At 51.7% G+C, this 17790-nt stretch overlaps 1 protein-coding gene across 1 annotated transcript; it reads left to right on the plus strand.

Moving 5' to 3' along the window:
• Positions 1 to 2035: 2035 nt before the first annotated feature.
• On the plus strand, positions 2036 to 15174 carry LOC120393174 (maestro heat-like repeat family member 5). Its single transcript, XM_039517746.1, has 10 exons — positions 2036 to 2223; positions 2644 to 2659; positions 8438 to 8581; positions 8968 to 9144; positions 9879 to 10034; positions 11125 to 11247; positions 11636 to 11738; positions 12261 to 12335; positions 13174 to 13327; positions 14868 to 15174. Exons 1-9 carry the CDS (start codon positions 2036 to 2038, stop codon positions 13284 to 13286), a joined length of 1095 nt encoding a protein of 364 aa, XP_039373680.1. The 3' UTR covers positions 13287 to 13327; positions 14868 to 15174.
• Positions 15175 to 17790: the final 2616 nt, after the last annotated feature.

Raw genomic sequence — 17790 nt, forward strand, 5'->3', positions numbered from 1 at the left:
TGAGTGTTTGATTTGTAAACCTTTCAGGTTTGAATTCCTTGAAGCAGCCCCAGTGCTTTCCAGAGTCTGTGCTTCTGAAAGCTATAGAAACTCGGCAGCGTTTGCACAGAATTTCAGTCAAGCTTCTGGAAGACCTTAAATCCAGACCATTTGCCCTTGGTTTGTCCAACCTAGTTCTCAGTGTCCCCAGGGCTTGACTACCATGTCCGACCTTCTTCACCAAACTTGGAAGTCAAATGACTGGAAGCCTTTTGGATCCATCTGCAGTCTTCCTCTGCAGATGCCTGGGGGGACCAGCAGTGCTTAGATCAGCAAGAATGGAGAGAAGAGAGGAGGGGAATTTCAGTACTAGTTTCCTTCCAGTTCTGTCACTCTGGGCAGTACAATCTCCCCTTCTAAGCTCCTGAATCCTCTCCTATCAGGGCATGTTCTGATTCAGTGTCTGACAGTAGCATTGAGCTGCTAAAAGACACTTGGCCAAATGCTGGGTCTCAGTTACACCCCCAAATAGCCAGAGTAACTCCAGTGAGGTCAGGCAAGTTCCTCGGGACTGACCCTAGCATAACAGAGCAGAATGTTGCACAGTCTGGTGGTCACACGGTGGTGGTCACTCTGTGGTCAGATCATGGTCATTGTCCTGGAAACAGCGGTGCTAGCTTCAGGAACAATAACCCATTAGGGGAAAGGAATAAATACAACCTTCTCTGACGGGACTTGCCCTGCCTCAGCCTCCCTGCACCAATCGGTGTCTCCTCTCACAGACGCCTTTCCTGCCTGCTTTCCAAGCCTCTCCCTGGGGAGGGCAAGAGGGGCCAAGCAGGGAAGGTCTTACTTCTCTTTCTGAATCTGCAGATGTGCCATTGAGCTGTGGAAGGCCTTGGGGGAAGAACCACAGCTCCCCAGGGAGGTGCTGCAGCAGAGACGCCGGGAGGAGAAGAGCAGCAATGTGTCTCTGGCTGTAAGTGAGATTTGAGGTGTCACTTTGAGAACCTGCCACCGCGGGGAGGATGGTGCATCTGTGTGTGTAGGAGGGGAGCTTCACCCCTTCTTAGCTTCAGACCATGGCTCCACTACACAATGAAGCCGACCTGCGTTACCTCGGCATACAGCCGCCACAAAAATTCCATCCCTTGTGCGTGTCTGCACTTTGCTGCTTGTGTCGGCAGTGCACGTCCTCACCAGAAGCGCTCGTCTCGATTGTATGGTCAGGGTGGGGCATTGTGGGAAGGCTCCTGAAAGCCAGTTGATGTACACGACGTTGTGTCTACGCTGATACTGCATCGACGTAACTGCATCGACCTGGACTCTCTGCCACTTGTGGAGGTGGACTTATGAATTTGGCACCAAGGGGCAGTTCTGCCGATGGGAAGGAAATTCCATAGTTAGGATGATGCTGGGTGAGGGGCCTTGCGTTGACATAACTCTGTAATGCAGACCAGGCCTTAGTGTGTCCTGGCCACCTCCTAGCAAACCAAAGAGGTGTAAATAAGGTTTTGCCCAGGAAAAATTACAGATCTGAAGTGGTTTATCTGCTGGTACCCTGGCTCTGTTGTCTTCCGCTCTAGGTGGCCCTTTAGTGAGCAGGTGCAGTTCGGGTGTCTCTTGGAAGTATCCAGGTTTCTGGCTCTCTAAATTGTGACTACAGATCTTCCCAGCATGGGATCATGAGATGTCTGCTACTTTTGACTGGGCCAGAAACACTGGGGCTATGAGAACAGATCTCCTCAGGATGGTTTCAGCCCGTCCAGTCACGGCTGGAAAGCCAAAGCACAGAGTCTTCACCATTAAGAGAAATAATGGGGAATAACATCATCCAGACTCTTCTGACCTTTCTGTAGGGCTTCATCCTGCTTCCGTTCCAGGAATGGGTGAAGGTTCAGGACCCTCCAAATGTCTCCTCCCCTCTCAGGAGCCAATCCTCTTTTGTAATAGGCTGGGGAGGAAATGAGACCCGAGAAAAGGACAATAGCGAATGGCAATGGGGGCAGGCGGCAGATTGGGATAGTGGAGTGAAATTCTTTCCCCCCTCCAGGCAATGAGGACCATTTACGAGGTCCTTTTCCTATGGGGATACCGAGAAGCCATCCTGGAAATGTATCCCCAGATGCTCATCCTCTGTGTCAGGCAAGTGCAGTATGTGATGGACCTGCACTTGCCAGGGACCTACATGGCCAGCACGACATCCAGCCCCGAGGAGGGATCCAGCTGCCTCAACACCCTAAGGTAATGACTGAAAGGAAAAGGAAGAACAGATTTGTTCTTCTAAACACATGTGGGCTGTTCACGGCCATCATTTGGTCGGGTGCTATAGTTAGCCCAGACTCGCTTACACCGACTAAGGATCTAGCCCCACATGCCCGCTTGAGTCCTGTTACCTGTCACAGTAAAGAATCAAGTATTCAACCGCATTGAGTTATGACATCAACCATCTTAAGAAGCTACAGTGTCACTAACTGGTTACAAACTCAATGAAACTGCAGTGTCGACAGGGCCCATTGGGCAGGGAAGCACCATGATATCACACTGGATCTATCCTCGGGGAGGCTAGCTCCTGCTGTCCATGCTGTGTGTGCCAGGGCGTGTGCAGATTTGCCATGCTTGGGGCTGATCTCGTTGCCTGACACTGGTATTTTTTGTCTTTAGCACGTTGGTGGAGGCTGTGAAGACTCTTTTTTCCATGCCTGGATACTGGAAGGAATTTGCCAGCATCCAATTTCAGCAGGGTTGGGACATGATATCTTCACAATATTACTATTCGCAGGGTGTTGGCCTGATTGCAAGGTAGGAGCCCAAAGGTTCCTCTTCAGTGGGTCTCTCTCGGGAATGGGATTTCCGTGTGAAATGTTCCTCTGTTCCAGGCTGCCTTCTTAGCCCAGCAACTAGAGAGGAACTCTCTCTCCCCCTTGATAACCACAAGGGACTTTCTGCTCCATGTTCCAGAGCCATGATCGAGTTTGAGAACCCTCAGCTCCCTGCCGTCTTCAGAGAGGCCGTCACCATTGTCCAGAGTGAGAAGGAGGAGGAGCAGAGAAATATCGCCATGACTTTCTGCACTGAGGTGAGATTCATTAGTTGACAGGCACAAGTGGGCTTTCTGGAGAGCAGCTCAGGCCAGTAAGCTCTGGGCACATTGTCAGCAGCTCAGCAGCCTTACGGCCAGCTAGCTCCTCTCTGCACATGGGTGGTGGTGGGGCATGGCACAGAGAGGGAGGGAGAGACAGGGTGAGATCGCTCCTGGCTGGATGTGCCTAGATGGGATCATGTGACAAGAGGAGATGTTTCTCCGCTACCCCAAGGCCATGCTTCTCTCCTCACCTTTTCCTGGGGTTCTGCTTTTCTTCTGCCCCAGGGGTCGCTCCATGGCACTCAGTGGGGCCTGGAGATTCCCCTTTCCCTGGGGGTTTATTTGTGACTTGTGCATTAGTCTAAGTTCTGGGACTGAACCAACTGAAAGAGCAGCACCTGGCTCCCTACACACCGGAGACGTTGTATGGGAGTAAGTGGCCATTTGGTAAAGATGAGTGTCCAGGGAACAGACCCCACAGGAAGACCTCTGCTCCTCAACCCGATGTTAGAATCATAGAATCATAGAATTCAAGATCAGAAGGGACCATTATGATCATCTAGTCTGACCTCCTGCAAGATGCAGGCCACATAAGCCGATCCACCCACTCCTTAGCAAGTGACCCCTGCCCCATGCTTCGGAGGAAGGCGAAAAACCTCCAGGGCCATTGCCAATCTTCCCTGGAGGAAAATTCCTTCCCGACCCCAAATATGGCGGTCAGCTGAACCCCGAGCATGCGGGCAAGACTCTCCAGCCAAACCCTCTGGAAAAGGTTATATCATACCAGGCACATAATTGACCTATTGACTAAGCCCGTTATCCTATCATACCATCCCCTCCATAAACTTATCTAGCTTAATCTTAAAGTCATGGAGGTCCTTCGCCCCCACTGTTTCCCTCGGTAGACTGTTCCAGTATTGCACTCCCCTGATGGTTAGAAACCTTCGTCTAATTTCAAGCCTGAATTTCCTGACTGACAGTTTATATCCGTTCGTCCTCGTGTCCACATTAGCACTGAGCTGAAATAATTCTTCTCCTTCCCTGGTATTTATCCCTCTGATATATTTAAAGAGTGTAATCATATCTCCTCTTATCCTTCTTTTGGTTAAGGAAAACAAACCGAGCTCCTCAAGTCTCCTTTCATACGAAAGGCCTTCCATTCCTCGGATCATTCTAGTGGCCCTTCTTTGTACCTGTTCTAGTTTGAATTCATCCTTCTTAAACATGGGAGACCAAAACTGCACACAATACTCCAAATGAGGTCTCACCAACGCCTTATATAACGGGACTAGCACCTCCTTATCCCTACTAGAAATACCTCGCCTAATGCAACCCAAGACCGCATTAGCTTTTTTAACGGCCACATCACATTGCCTACTCATAGTCATCTTGCGATCAACCAGGACTCCTAGGTCCTTCTCCTCCTCCGTTACTTCCAACTGGTGCATCCCCAGCTTATAACTAAAGTTCTTGTTAGACATCCCTAAATGCATAACCTTACACTTCTCACTATTGAATTTCATCCTGTTACTAATGCTCCAGTTTACAAGGTCATCTAAATCTCCCTGGAGAATATCCCGATCCTCTTCCGAATTGACAATACCCCCCAACTTGGTGTCATCCGCAAACTTTATCAGCCCACTCCTACTCTTGGTTCCCAGGTCAGCAATAAATAGATTGAATAAAATCGGACCCAAAACCGAGCCTTGAGGAACTCCACTGGTAACCCCCCTCCAATCGGACAGTTCCCCCTTCAATACTACCCTCTGCAGTCTCCCCTTTAACCAGCTCCTTATCCACCTCTGGATTTTCATTTCGATCCTCATCTTTTCCAATTTAACCAGTAGTTCTTCATGCGGTACCGTATCAAACGCCTTACTGAAATCCAGATATATGAGATCCACCGCATTTCCCTTGTCTAAAAAATCTGTTACTCTCTCAAAGAAGGAGATCAAGTTGGTTTGGCATGATCTACCTTTCGTAAATCCATGCTGTAATCTATCCCAGTTGCCATCGGCCTCATGCTCCGGAACCACTCTCTCTTTTAAGATTTTTTCCATGACTTTGCATACTACAGATGTTAGACTAACAGGCCTATAATTCCCCGGGTCACTTTTTTTCCCCTTCTTGAATATAGGAACTACATTAGCTAATCTCCAGTCAGTCGGTACAATCCCTGAATTTAGGGATTTATTAAAGATTATCGCTAACGGGCTAGCAATATCCCTCGCCAATTCCCTTAATATTCTAGGATGAAGATTATCCGGGCCCCCCGATTTACTTCCGTTAAGCTGTTCAAGTTTGGCTTCTACCTCAGATACCGTAATGTCTACCCCCATATCTTCATTCCCATCGGTCCCTCTACCACTATTCCTTAGCCCTTCATTAGCCTCATTAAAGACCGAGGCAAAGTATTCGTTCAGATATTGTGCCATTCCAAGATTATCCCTAATCTCCACTCCATTTAAAGTTTTAAGCGGTCCCACTTCTTCTTTCTTGGTTTTCTTCCTATTTATATGGCTAAAAAACCGTTTGCTATTGGTTTTAATCCCCTTCGCTAGGTCCATCTCCACTCGTCGCTTTGCCTTTCTCACAGCTTCCTGCACCCTCTGACCTCAATAAGGTAGGTTTCCTTGCTGATCCCTCCCATTTTCCACTCCTGGTACGCTTTCTGCTTTTTCTTAATGACCCCTCTAAGACGCTTGCTCATCCAGCTCGGTCTAAAACTGCTACCTACGAGCCGTTTCCCCCTTCTCGGGATACATACCTCTGACAACTCCTGCAACTTCAACTTGAAGTAACCCCAGGCGTCATCTGCCCTTAGATCCCTAAATATGTTAGCCCAGTCCACTTCCCTAACTAGTCGCCTTAATTTAGTAAAATTAGCCCTTTTGAAATCATACACCCTAGTCTCAGATGCACTATTGATTATCCTCCCATTTATTTGGAAACGAATTAGCTCATGATCACTCGAGCCAAGGTTGTCCCCTACAACAATGTCTTCAACAAGGTCCTCGTTACTCACCAAAATCAAATCTAAAATGGCATCCCCCCTCGTCGGTTCAGCAACCACTTGATGAAGGAATTCATTAGCTATCACGTCTAGGAAAAGCTGAGCCCTATTATTATTACTAGCATTTGTTTCCCAATCTATATCCGGGAAGTTAAAGTCCCCCATGATCAAGCAGTTCCTATTAGTGTTTACCTCCTTAAAAACATTAAAGAGCTCTCTATCCATCTCTAAGCTAGATCCCGGCGGTCTATAGCACACCCCAATCACTATCCCGGATGAGGCTCTGGTAGTTTTCTTCCCCAATGTGACCATTGCCCAAACAGACTCTGTATTGTCCATTGCAGCGCTAGTTATCTCATTACATTTTACCTCATTATTGATATACAGTGCTACTCCCCCACCTTTACCTTTGCATCGGTCTTTCCTAAACAGCACATACCCTTCCATACCTGTACTCCAGTCATGGCTACCGTTCCACCATGTTTCTGTTATTCCTACGATATCCGGTTTCAATTCCCGGACCAGGAGCTCCAGTTCCTCCATTTTGTTACCTAAGCTTCTCGCATTGGTGAACAAACATCCTAATTTTTCCCGTTGGGCTCCTCTCACTCTTTTCACCCAACTCGGTAGGGACACAGTACTTCCAGTATGACTTGTAGATCTAGAATCCGTCCCCCCCGTCTTCCTTACACGTAACCGCCCCCCTCTGGCTATATCTGTTGTTATCTTGTTGCCCTCACTCCCAATGTGAAAATTTGGCGTGGAGAGCACTAGGACCTCTCCCGACCGTCTCCCCCCAGTGTCTAGTTTAAAGCTCTTTTAATCAGATGAGCCAGCCTCCCTCCTAGAAGTCTACTTCCTTCCCTACTTAGGTGGAGCCCATCCCTTGAGAACAGTTGTCTGTCCCCAAAAGCCTCCCAGTGCCCATACATCCCAAAGCCCTCCTTGTAACACCACTCCCTCAGCCAACTATTAGTCATCACGATCCTCTCACCCCTTTGGCGCCCTTCCCTAGGGACAGGTAGAATCCCACTGAAGATCACCTGAGCCTCAATTTCCTTGAGCGTCTTACCCAACCTGGCATAGTCTCCCTTGATCCTCTCTAGCGAGAATCTAGCTGTGTCATTCGTTCCCACATGAAGGATGATCAAAGGGTTCTTACCCGCTCCTCTTAGGATCCTTTTCAACCTCAGGTCCACATCCCGTATTTTAGCACCCGGTAGACAGCACACCCTTCTGTTCTCCGGATCGGCCCTGGTCACAGGCCTGTCCAACCTTCGCAGTATGGAATCCCCAATCACGTAGACCTGCCTTCGCCTGGGGACAGCACGGTCCTCTAACCTATCCCCGTCCCCCTGGTTGCAAGCTCCTTCCATTCCTATCATCCCTTGTGGTTCCCCTTAAGCCATCCTGTATCCTCCCTGGGCCCACACTTGGTGCTACTTCCATCGACTCCTCCCCTTTTTCTATGGGACTGGCTGCTCGCCTCTTTTTCTTTGGCCTCTCACCGTCAGCTACCACTTGCTGTACTCCTTCCTCATTCTCCAAACCTTCAAACCTGTTCCTTAGCTCAATTTCCCCCTCACTGGCTCTCCTTTTCCTTGGCCTGCTTCTCACGGTCACATGCTTCCACCGCCCATCTTCCTCCTCTGGTGCTCCCCCTTCCTTGGCCTCAGCCCCTGCTCCCCCCTGTGCCCCTGGGCGTTCCCCCTCAGTTACTGCTTGCCATTGCTCCATCAGCCTCTCAAACCCCCTTCTATTCTCTATCAGGGTTTCCACCTGCAGCTCTAGGCCCTGGATCTTTTCCTCCAGCAGCTCTATTAGGCGACACTTCATGCATATATAGTACTGTTCTGGGTCCACCGCTAGGACCAGGTACATACCACAGCTGCTGCATGCTCTCATCCTCGGTGTGTCCTCTGCTACTTGGCTCATGGCTGCTGGCTGCTGCTGTCTTGGCTCCGCTTGGTGTTCTTCCCTGGGGGGCGCAGGGCCTCCCCTTCCACCTCCCCCTGCCAACTCCCACGCTAACTCCCCTGTTGGCAGCCCTGTTGGCAGCCCTGTTTGCTGCCTCCTGTGCCACTGCTCGCAGCTGTGCCGCTGCCTGGCTGGGCGGCCGCTTTTATAGGCCCCTCCTAGCCTGGCTCCTCCCCCTACTCAGGGCTCAGCCAATCCTGGCTCAGCTGCCCCTTCAGCAGCCTGCCCCTCTGGGCCTCTACAGCGAGATACAAACACTACACAAACAGACGCAAAGACACTCACCTGCTCCTCCAATGGCAACTCCCACGCTAACTCCCCTGTTGGCAGCCCTGTTTGCTGCCTCCTGTGCCGCTGCTCGCAGCTGATTTGGCTCTTTCCAGTTTCTCCAGAGCCCTTCCATTGAGACAGTACTGACAAAATCAGAGCTCCAGGCGCAGCTCATGGAATGGACCCAAGATAAAAATCCCATTGTACGTCAGCTCAGTCTGCGAGGCCTTGGCAGTATTGTGCTCCAGCCAGAAAAGGTGAGGAGCGTGGATTGCCTGGGGGACTGAGGAAGCCGATGTCTATCGAATAGCTCAGCAATGAGAGCGAGATCCCCACACAAGCCTTGTTGTTTAACACACAGCACTCAAATGTTGGAGGTGCTTTACTGAGCAAATCAAGGCACAACGTGGTCCCTGCTCCCGTGAGCTGACCCCTTACTGCAGATGTGATGCAATGGGGGAGGCGGATGAGCAAAGACAAAGGTTACAGTGAGCAGCTGGCAGAGAGTGACAGGAGAATGACTTTGTGCCCCGTTGGGCGGCTGTGCCAGCCATGGTTTCTCATAGGTTGGAGTGTGATGGGCCAGCATATGCCCCAGGCTGTCATCCAGGATAGTAATGAGCTGCCTTCTTCATTCCTGCAGGTGCAATTGTTACGGGCCCAGCTGCCAGCAATCATGGACATGTTCTGTGACAGGGATGGAGGGCGTGTCATGGGTGCCATGCATCAAGCTGGAGACATCATCTACCTCCTGGATGGGGAGGGGCTTGGCTCCATCTCCCAGGACACTGCAGTCAGCCTTCGCCCCTTCATTGATGATGTAAGGCTGGGAAACACAGGCAAACCCCATTCCCCCCACCTCCGCTTGTCTCTGGTGCCCTTGTATCTCTCTCGCCATCCCCTTGTCTCCCACCCCTCAGCCCTGCTATGGAGCCTCCAAGGGGTGCCCCCGCCATGGGTGGGGAATCTCCTGCTCAGCCACCTCCCTGTCAGAGCTCTTCTCCGCAAACCTGAGCCTCAGTGCCATGCTCCCAGCCCCTGCTGCTGCCTGGCATGGGGGAGAGGGGGCCTGGCACTGGGCAGACGACCAGCTGTCTGGAGAACACCTGCTCTGAAAGAGGTGGAGGTTCTCAGCAGGAAAGAGGTGGGTCGAGAATCTCCCATCTCTCAGGGGCACTGAAGAGCAAAAGAACTGCTGTGTTTTGTAGCAGCACCTCCCTGAAAGGCTCCAGCAGCTTCTTCTCCCCTTCCCCAGACCAGTCTCCAGCAGCCTTCCCTCCCTCTCCCCTAAGCTTCTAGGGATCTAGGATTCTGTGCTCTCCAGACAGAATTTGTGTCTAGGACACCTGGGGTTGCACTGCCCTGCACAGCGTCTCAGGCCCTGTTCTGCACAAGATGTCTATGGCACTGGCCTGGTGGCCTCACAGCTCCCGTGAGCCAAGTCAGTTAACACGGGGGAACCGGAGCAGCATGCAGATTATGACTCTGTCACGTTATGCTCTGATCCTGCCTGGCTTTAACTGGGCTTCCCCACTCCCTGTGTGTCATTGCCAGGAGAGGGGCAGTGTGCGCTCCGCTGCCATTTTACTGCTTGGCAACGTGGTGAGCAGCGTGAAGGACCCGGACAAACCCATCGTGCAGCAGGAAATGATCCACTGCTTGCTCCCGCTGCTGCTGCACCTTGAAGACCGGGATGAGAGTGTGACACTGGTAAGTGCCACGGTCATTATTTCCTTAAGCGCAAAGAGCCAGAAGCCCCTGGGGCCCCCAATCCATTAATGGCCAGAGCCCCTTGCCCAAGCAGAGTCTTCTCCTCCCTGCTTCACTCCATGCTGGAGCCTAGTGCCTCATCCATTCTCACAGCACACAGCACAATTGGGAATAAAAGCCTTCTTCTGGGAAAGAGCCCTGACCCTCTCCTGCAAAGACAGGCCTCAGGCCTTTGGGCTGCTGCAGCCAAAGGTTCATAACAAGAGGCAGCAAGAGAAAAGGGAGCACAGATCTGTAAGTGCCCTTCGGTTCAGGGAGCTGATATCTGCCCACAGCCTTCTGGAAAGTGGGTGCAGCTGCCCTGACTTCTTCCCTGGAGCTCCTGAGAGAACTTCTCCAGGTCCCAGCTTCCCAGAATTCACCGGACGTTGCCCTCTTTTGTTGGGCCAGCTGGGATGTGGAGGGAAGCCTGATCTGGGGCCCCTTTGTTCCGACTCTTTGGGATCCCAAAGCTGACTCACGCTCTCGTGCAGTCTCTTTGCACGTAAGGACTGAGCTGTGGAGATCTCTTATGAATCTTTCTAGGGCCGTCCATAGAGGGACGCAGGGCCTGGGACAACACCCCCTACTCTGCCCTAAGCCCCACCCCCACTCCATCCCTTCCCCCAAGTGCCACCCCACCTCTTCCCACCCCTGCTCCGCCCCCTGCCCCATCCCTATTCCTCCCCTCCCCCCAAACCTCCACCGCCTCATTTCCCGAACGACGCTGGGAGCTGGCGACGTGGGGCATAGCATAGTGGGACCGGGAGTACTGCTCCTGGCCCCAGCATGGCCCACATCCTGCGTCCCCCTGAAGTGCAGGGCCCCCCAAAGCGCAGGGCCCTGGTCAACCCCCCCAAACCATCCAAAGACAGGACGGCTCTGGCTCGCTCCAGCCAATTCCCTCTCCTGAGCACACTCCTGTATGCAACAAATGACAGGAATCTCCACTAGCAGGAAAAGCAGGAGAACAAGGGACGGGGAAGGTTCCATGTCCCCCAGACTGTCCCTCTCTCAGTGAGAACCCTCTTGGTCTCACCTTCTCTTGCAGAGATGCAAACTGACGCTCTTCCGCTGCGCAGTTTTTCTCAGGTGGGCTCATTTGAAGACGCTGTTCTGCAGCATGGCCTGGGATGGCTCCACACAGCTCATGAAGTGTGCCTGGAAGTGCTTGGTAGGTCAATTCCTTGTGCCTTGAGAGTGGTGAATGGGGACTTGAGGGACACCTTTCTAACCCCACACCCTGAGTACCCATCCGCTTCCGTCGGGTGGCAGAACTCTATTCCAGGCTCTCTGCTGGTTCATTTCTGCAGGAGTTACAATCCCTTCACATTTTTGAAATTTTTCTCCACAACTGTCAGACCTGCAAACGTTTATCTTTGAAAATGAAAGCTGAGGTTCTGGAGAACACAATAGTAACTCCAGAGGGGTGCTGCTATGGCGTATGGGCTCATACTGGCTGTTGCCATGCCCTGGCTCTATGCTTTGGCTTCCCTGGACTAGTCGCTGTGGGAAGAACATGTCATTTGTATATTGTGCGTTTCTTCCTTCTTTCTTCCTAGATGCAGAACAACAAGAGCCACATCCCCAAATTCCTGTTCCAGGCCTTAGAGTACCTGGAAAGCTCACAGACAACAATCAGACATTCTGCAGCCCTGTTCATTGGTAAGCAGAGCAACTTCACTTATCTTTTTTGACCTGCTTCCTTCAAAACCCTTTTCTAGACTGCTGCTCTGTTCCCTCCAACAGCCCCAGAAACCTAAAACTCTGTGTGTGTGTGTGTGTGTGTGTGTGTGTGTGTGTGTGTGTGTGTGTGTGTGTGTGTGTGTGTGTGTGTGTGTGTGTGTGTGTGTGAGAGAGAGAGAGAGAGAGAGAGAGAGAGAGAGAGAAATTAACATTACTTCAAAGATGAAGGGAGCAACTTAGCTGTATTGACCGCACCAACTTCCCCTGCCCACAACTCCTCTTTGGCTGCGCCTTGGGGAAACCAGCATGATGTGAATTCAGTCTCCTTTGGAAATCAGTCTCCGAGTGACTTCTAAGCTTCTGATGCTTTATCTAATGTGCTTTGTGAACAGATGTAAGGAATGTATTTAATTTCCCAAGGGCTGTCTTGGGAGAAAGGCTGCATCTTTTGCAGTTTTCAGCGAAGGATTTGAAAAGTAACGAGATTCATTGTCTGTCTAGGAAATACTATCCACCATTACTGTGACTTGTTGTCTGAAACAGTGAATGAAGATGGCATCTCCCACCTGTATGAAGGTAAGGAAATACCTCTGTGTGTTTGTGCCTCTGTGGGAAGTACAGGGGTGCAGCACAGGGCCTGAACACAGGTTTGAATGTGTCCCTCTCTGTCTAAGGACAGTGTTTAAGGAAGAAGAATGGTCATGCGAGCTTTGATCGAGGTGCCACAATATGTGTATGGGAGCAGGGGAATTCCATCCCTAGCTCCTAGAATAGACATAGCCTTAGAGCTGCGTGGGGAGACTGTCTTCATAGAGGTCAGAACGTCTCTAAGGAAGGCCTGACAGAACTGAAAAGGGTTGTTGTTATTATTAAGGGTGATGACGATATGACAATTACCCTCTGTAGGGAAAGATTCATCACTTGCCCTCCCTGTAATGGAGAGATTTCAGGCCAGGGAACCACTCAGAACTTGGTTATCAGCTCATAGGAAATCCCCTGAGTGCACATTGGGAACATCTTTCCCTGTGACCTCTTAAGGAACGAAGGCACAGGGCCACAAAGGATTTCAGTAGACGTTAGGAGTCTAAATCTCTCTGCAGATCTGTGCATAAATGTTGGATCATTTAACACCTCTGCTGTTGTCACTTTTCTGTTTCATCCCAAGAACAGTTGCCCCCACCTGCCTGTGTTTTAGTGTGTGGACGTGTGTATGCTGGGGGAGGGGGAAGTTATGCACGGAATGGGGTCTCCTTTCTGTCCAGGGCTATTTTGGGAGTAGCAGGGTTGCTGCTTCTTGCCGCCAGACTCTTGGGTAGCTAATAACATGTGGCAATCGCCATCTGAAGGGGAGGTTTCCTAGGCACCAGTCACATCAGCACCATGGGGCTTTCAACCCGTTTCCTCTTTGTTTCAGCTTTTCAGGAAGTGCCTTTGATATCTGACAGGACCACAGGGCACATCCTCAATAGATATTACAAATGGCTGCAGAAGCTTGGAAATCTCGTATCGGGTTCTGCATTTGACTAGGGAACCGGGACCGACACAGAAGACCTCTTTGTCCTGCTATGGTACGTACAATAGTGTCTTTGGAACAGGGACTGAACAACAAGGTGGATATTGGCAGATGACAGAAAATTATGTAGGTCAGTGAGGCGTAGAGAAGACTTTGAAGAAGTTGAAAGGGATCTAATAAAGCCATGTGACTGGACAGGACAATGGCAGATGAAAACCAGAGCTGATAAAGTCAGGGCCATACGCATGGAAAGCCCGGAGGTGAACAACTCCTACATATCGCTGGTGTCGGACACCAAAGCATGGATGGTTGGGCCCAGTGGCTGGAGCAGGGGTGGTGGGGCCTAGTGGTCACGGTGGAGGCGATTGAGCCGAGGGAAGCCAAGGGTTGGAGCCGGAGTCAGGAGTCAAGAGCAGGATCGGAACAGGCCAGGACAGGGATCAGCAACCTTTCAGAAGTGGTGTGCTGAATCTTCATTTATTCACTCTAATTTAAGATTTTGCGTGCCGGTAATACATTAACATTTTTAGAAGGTCTATTTCTATAAGTCTATAAGATATAACTAAACTATTGTTGTATGTAAAGTCAATAAGATTTTAAAAATGTTTAAGAAGCTTCATTTAAAATTCAATTAAAATGCAGAGCCCCCAGACTGCTGGCCAGGACCTGGGCAGCGTGAGGGCCACTGAAAATCAGCTTGTGTGCTGCCTTCAGCACCCATGCCATAGGTTGCCTACCCCTGGGCTAGGAGTAGGATTAACGATTCCCAGCCAACAGGAGCTGTAGGGGGCGGAGCCTACAGGCAAGAGCAGCTCATAGACTATCACTAGCAGGGTTGGAAGGGACCTCTGGAGATCATCTAGTCCAACCCCCTGCTCAACGCAGGACTGATCCCCAACTAAACCCCCAAATGGACCCCTAAAGGGTTGAACTCTCAGCCCTGGGTTTAGCAGGCCAATGCTCAAACTACTGAGCTATATCCCAGGACAGAGGTCCCCGGCGCGGTGCTTGTTGCGGCGTCGCAGCTGGGGCGGAGAGGAATGGCAGCCCGCGGAGCCGCCTTGCCCCACCCCAGCCAGGCAGAGCCTGGCTGGAATGCAGCACACAGGGGCTTTAGTGGCTGTACCACAGGGCCCCCCTTAGCCCTACTCCTTTCATGAGTGCATCACTGCCCCACTTCTGCCCCAGCCCCACACAGGGTTACAGGGCAGAACCCTGTAGCTGAGCTCTGAAATCTCTCTCACTGTAATGAAGTTACTGCAGAGTCAGGACAACCCCACCTTTGGGCTCCATGTCTGACATCTCATCCCACTGCACAGAGCCCTACATTCACAGAGCTTCTCGCATATGATTCCCTCAGTCATCAGAGCCAGGCGGAGAGAGGAGAAATTCTCCTAGACTCCCTTTATCCACTGCCAGCCCACAGGGTAGCGGAGGTTGTCGGGAGGTTGGGTGCTCTATTTACTCAATGCCAGCTCCCAGGGAAGTTACAAATGAGCGTTAGCAAAGTGCGGTGGTTTTGTGCTGTGGAAAACTACCCTGCTTGAAGGTTTTGTTCTTCTGATTTGTGTTCCTGCCCTTTCTCCCTCTTACAGACATCTAGAGGCTAACAGGAGCCAACTGAGCCCACCACTGATCACATCTCTTGGGAGACGGCAAAGCAGCCGTTGCATGGGAAGAAGGAGAGAGAAGAGGCAGAGTAGGATGTGCCGGGGTACACCAGTCACACATAACCTCACAGTCTAGGCGGCAGAAGCCAAGCCCCTCCCCAGCCCTGCCGGACATGCTACAACTGGAGCACCAGTGTGAAAGGGAGCAGCTCAGCTCAGTCTAGGCAGATGCCAAAAATGGAGGATGCACACTGTAGGCTCCAGTCCAGAAGCAGCTGAAGCCCCTGCCTGCAGAGCCCCGAGGTGCCGAGACCCAACCCCATCCCCGGGTGTCTGCAGACCTGCAAGGGAGCTCGGAGTCTCTAGGAGATTCCCACGCCGGAAGCCCAGAGACCCCCAGCCCATGGCCTAGAGACATCTCGTAGGAAGTAACCTGGGAGAACTAGCCATCGTCATGATGAGTGACATCGGATGTTCTGGTTGGATCCCCACTGACTCAATGCCAAACACATTGGTATGGACTAGGCCCTGGGGTAGGACCCAGCAGGGAGTAACAAGGGCCTGGGTCCCCCTGTCCTGGTCGCCCTCCATCCTTGGGTGGCAGCCCACCTCCCCAATGTGCCATTAGACTGCACAGCCCCAAGAGGAGGGGCAGCCATCTTGTCTCTGAACTCTCAGCCAGACAGCCCTGTGCTAAAGGGCAGCGATATTGACTCTGCCCATTGGGCCACACAGCACTGAGGAAGAGAGCAGTCATATTGTCTGTAGCTATCGGGCCACGCAGGCATGAGAGACAGGATAGCGGCACGGACTCTGGTCTCTGGGCCCCACAGCCCCGACGGAGAGGGCGGCCAAACGGACTCTGGTCATTGGGCCACATAGCCCCGACGGAGAGGGCGGCCGCACGGACTCTGGTCATTGGGCCCCACAGCCCCGACGGAGAGGGCGGCCGCACGGACTCTGGTCATTGGGCCCCACAGCCCCGACGGAGAGGGCGGCCGCATGGACTCTGGTCGTTGGGCCCCACAGCCCCGACGGAGAGGGCAGCCGCACGGACTCTGGTCGTTGGGCCCCACAGCCCTGAGTGGGAGGGCAGCCATTTTTATTCTGGCTATTGGGCCAAAGCACACTGAGGCTAAGGGCAGTTATTTGGTTTCAGCCATGGGACCTTGCCCCGTCACCCCTAAGGCATCCCTCGTCTGTCACCATGAGAGTGACCCCATGACATAAGACATCCGGGGTCAAGATGCAAACATGAGCAGTAGCAAGGAGTGGCATGTGACCCCTCTAAGAGCTCCTCCCACTCCTCTACCAATCTGGCAGTGTTTTATTGCCATCGATCTGCCTCAGGAATGGATTTGAGCAAAGGGGAAAAGTTCTGGGTCAGAGTGACCCATCCGGAAGTGGGTCATGTAACCCCTCCAAGAACTCCCCCCCGTTGGGGTGGGCCTCATCTCCTTAGAACCAACTAGAGAGGGGATTTCACCAGATAGGGTAAGTGCCATGGTGGGGTGACCTGCCCGTAAGAGGGGCCCATCACCCCTCCATGAAATCCCTGCACCATCCTCTGCTAATTGGTCAGGGTTTCACATTCACCCCTTAGGCCATCCCAGAAGGGAAATGTACGGATCAGAATAGGTAGTGCCCGAAGGCCAAGGCCAGAAGCCGCAGATCTCTGGAGCTCCATGTTTGCGTGGCTGGCAGCATCGTCCTGGAAGTCACAACCCAACACTGTGGGGAAGAGGCCGTCTCATTCCAAGGATGTGTTTTGCAGAAATCATGGCCTAGACCTTCGGGCTATATCTGTTCTGATTGGTACATGTTTCCCTTCTGTGATGGCCCAAGGTGGGAGTGAAACCGTCGCCAATTGGTAGAGGGTGGTGTGAGGACTTTTTAGCGGGACCACGGGATCCTGTTGTGGGCAGGTCACTCCGCTACATTACTTCTGTGTTTGGTCAAATCCCCTCTCGGGGTGGTCCTACAGGGATGACGCCCACTTCAATTGGACAGAGGGGGGAGTTCTCAGAGGAGATACACAACCCCCTTCAGAATGAGTCACCCTGTCCCGGAACATCCCCCGATCGGTCAAATCCAGTCTCCGGGTTGTAGAATGCTGGTTGCCCCTGCCAAAAGAAGGGAAGAAAGGCATCGACGTTTTGGATTATCTATAGGGAGCAATCTTGGACTTCGGAAAAGAATGTGGTGACCTTTTGCCATGTGCTATATTATTTTGGGATGGGAAGCACACTCCCACGCATGGATTGAATCCACATAGATAGAGTCTAACATCCAGACAGAGACGACGCAAAGAGGGATAGGGAGGGGTTTTAGTTAGGTCTACTCACCCGTTCCTGTGTCCCTCATCGAAGTCCGTCCCTGATGTCCAATTTCAAGAGAGCAGCAGCCGTCCATCGCTGCCCCTGCAAGAGAAGAGAGAGAACATCAACATTACCTCAGGGGTGTAACTGTTTGGGAGAGTGGAGCATTTCCAGAGTTAAAGTTTTGTTAACCCTTCTCTATCCTATCCTAGCCCTTTTCCCCGTAGTAAATAAAGTCTTGTTTGTGTGGTTACTACTGCGTGGCCTCATTTTCTTGTGCTAAGGGAGGCTCCGATAGATGGGCTTTACAAAGGGGACCATGTGGGAAGAATATACTGTAAGATTCCCCATGTTTTCTGAATGGGGTTTGGGTTCTGCCCTCTTTAAAGGAAGGAAAAATCCTTACAGGTGATCCCAAGTGTGTTTCCAAAATCTGACCCATCGCCTGGCGCAATGGCAGAGCTTGTGTTAAGAAGACGATCTAGGAGTTTTGTCCCTTTAGCCGTGGTGCACACAGAAGATGATGGTTTACAAAGTGATTGACAAGTGGGGGCGGTGGACGAGTTCCCCGCTGACATGCTTATTGGAAA

The sequence above is a fragment of the Mauremys reevesii genome, unplaced genomic scaffold (assembly GCF_016161935.1).
Source record: "Mauremys reevesii isolate NIE-2019 unplaced genomic scaffold, ASM1616193v1 Contig16, whole genome shotgun sequence".
Taxonomy (NCBI): Eukaryota; Metazoa; Chordata; order Testudines; family Geoemydidae; genus Mauremys; species Mauremys reevesii.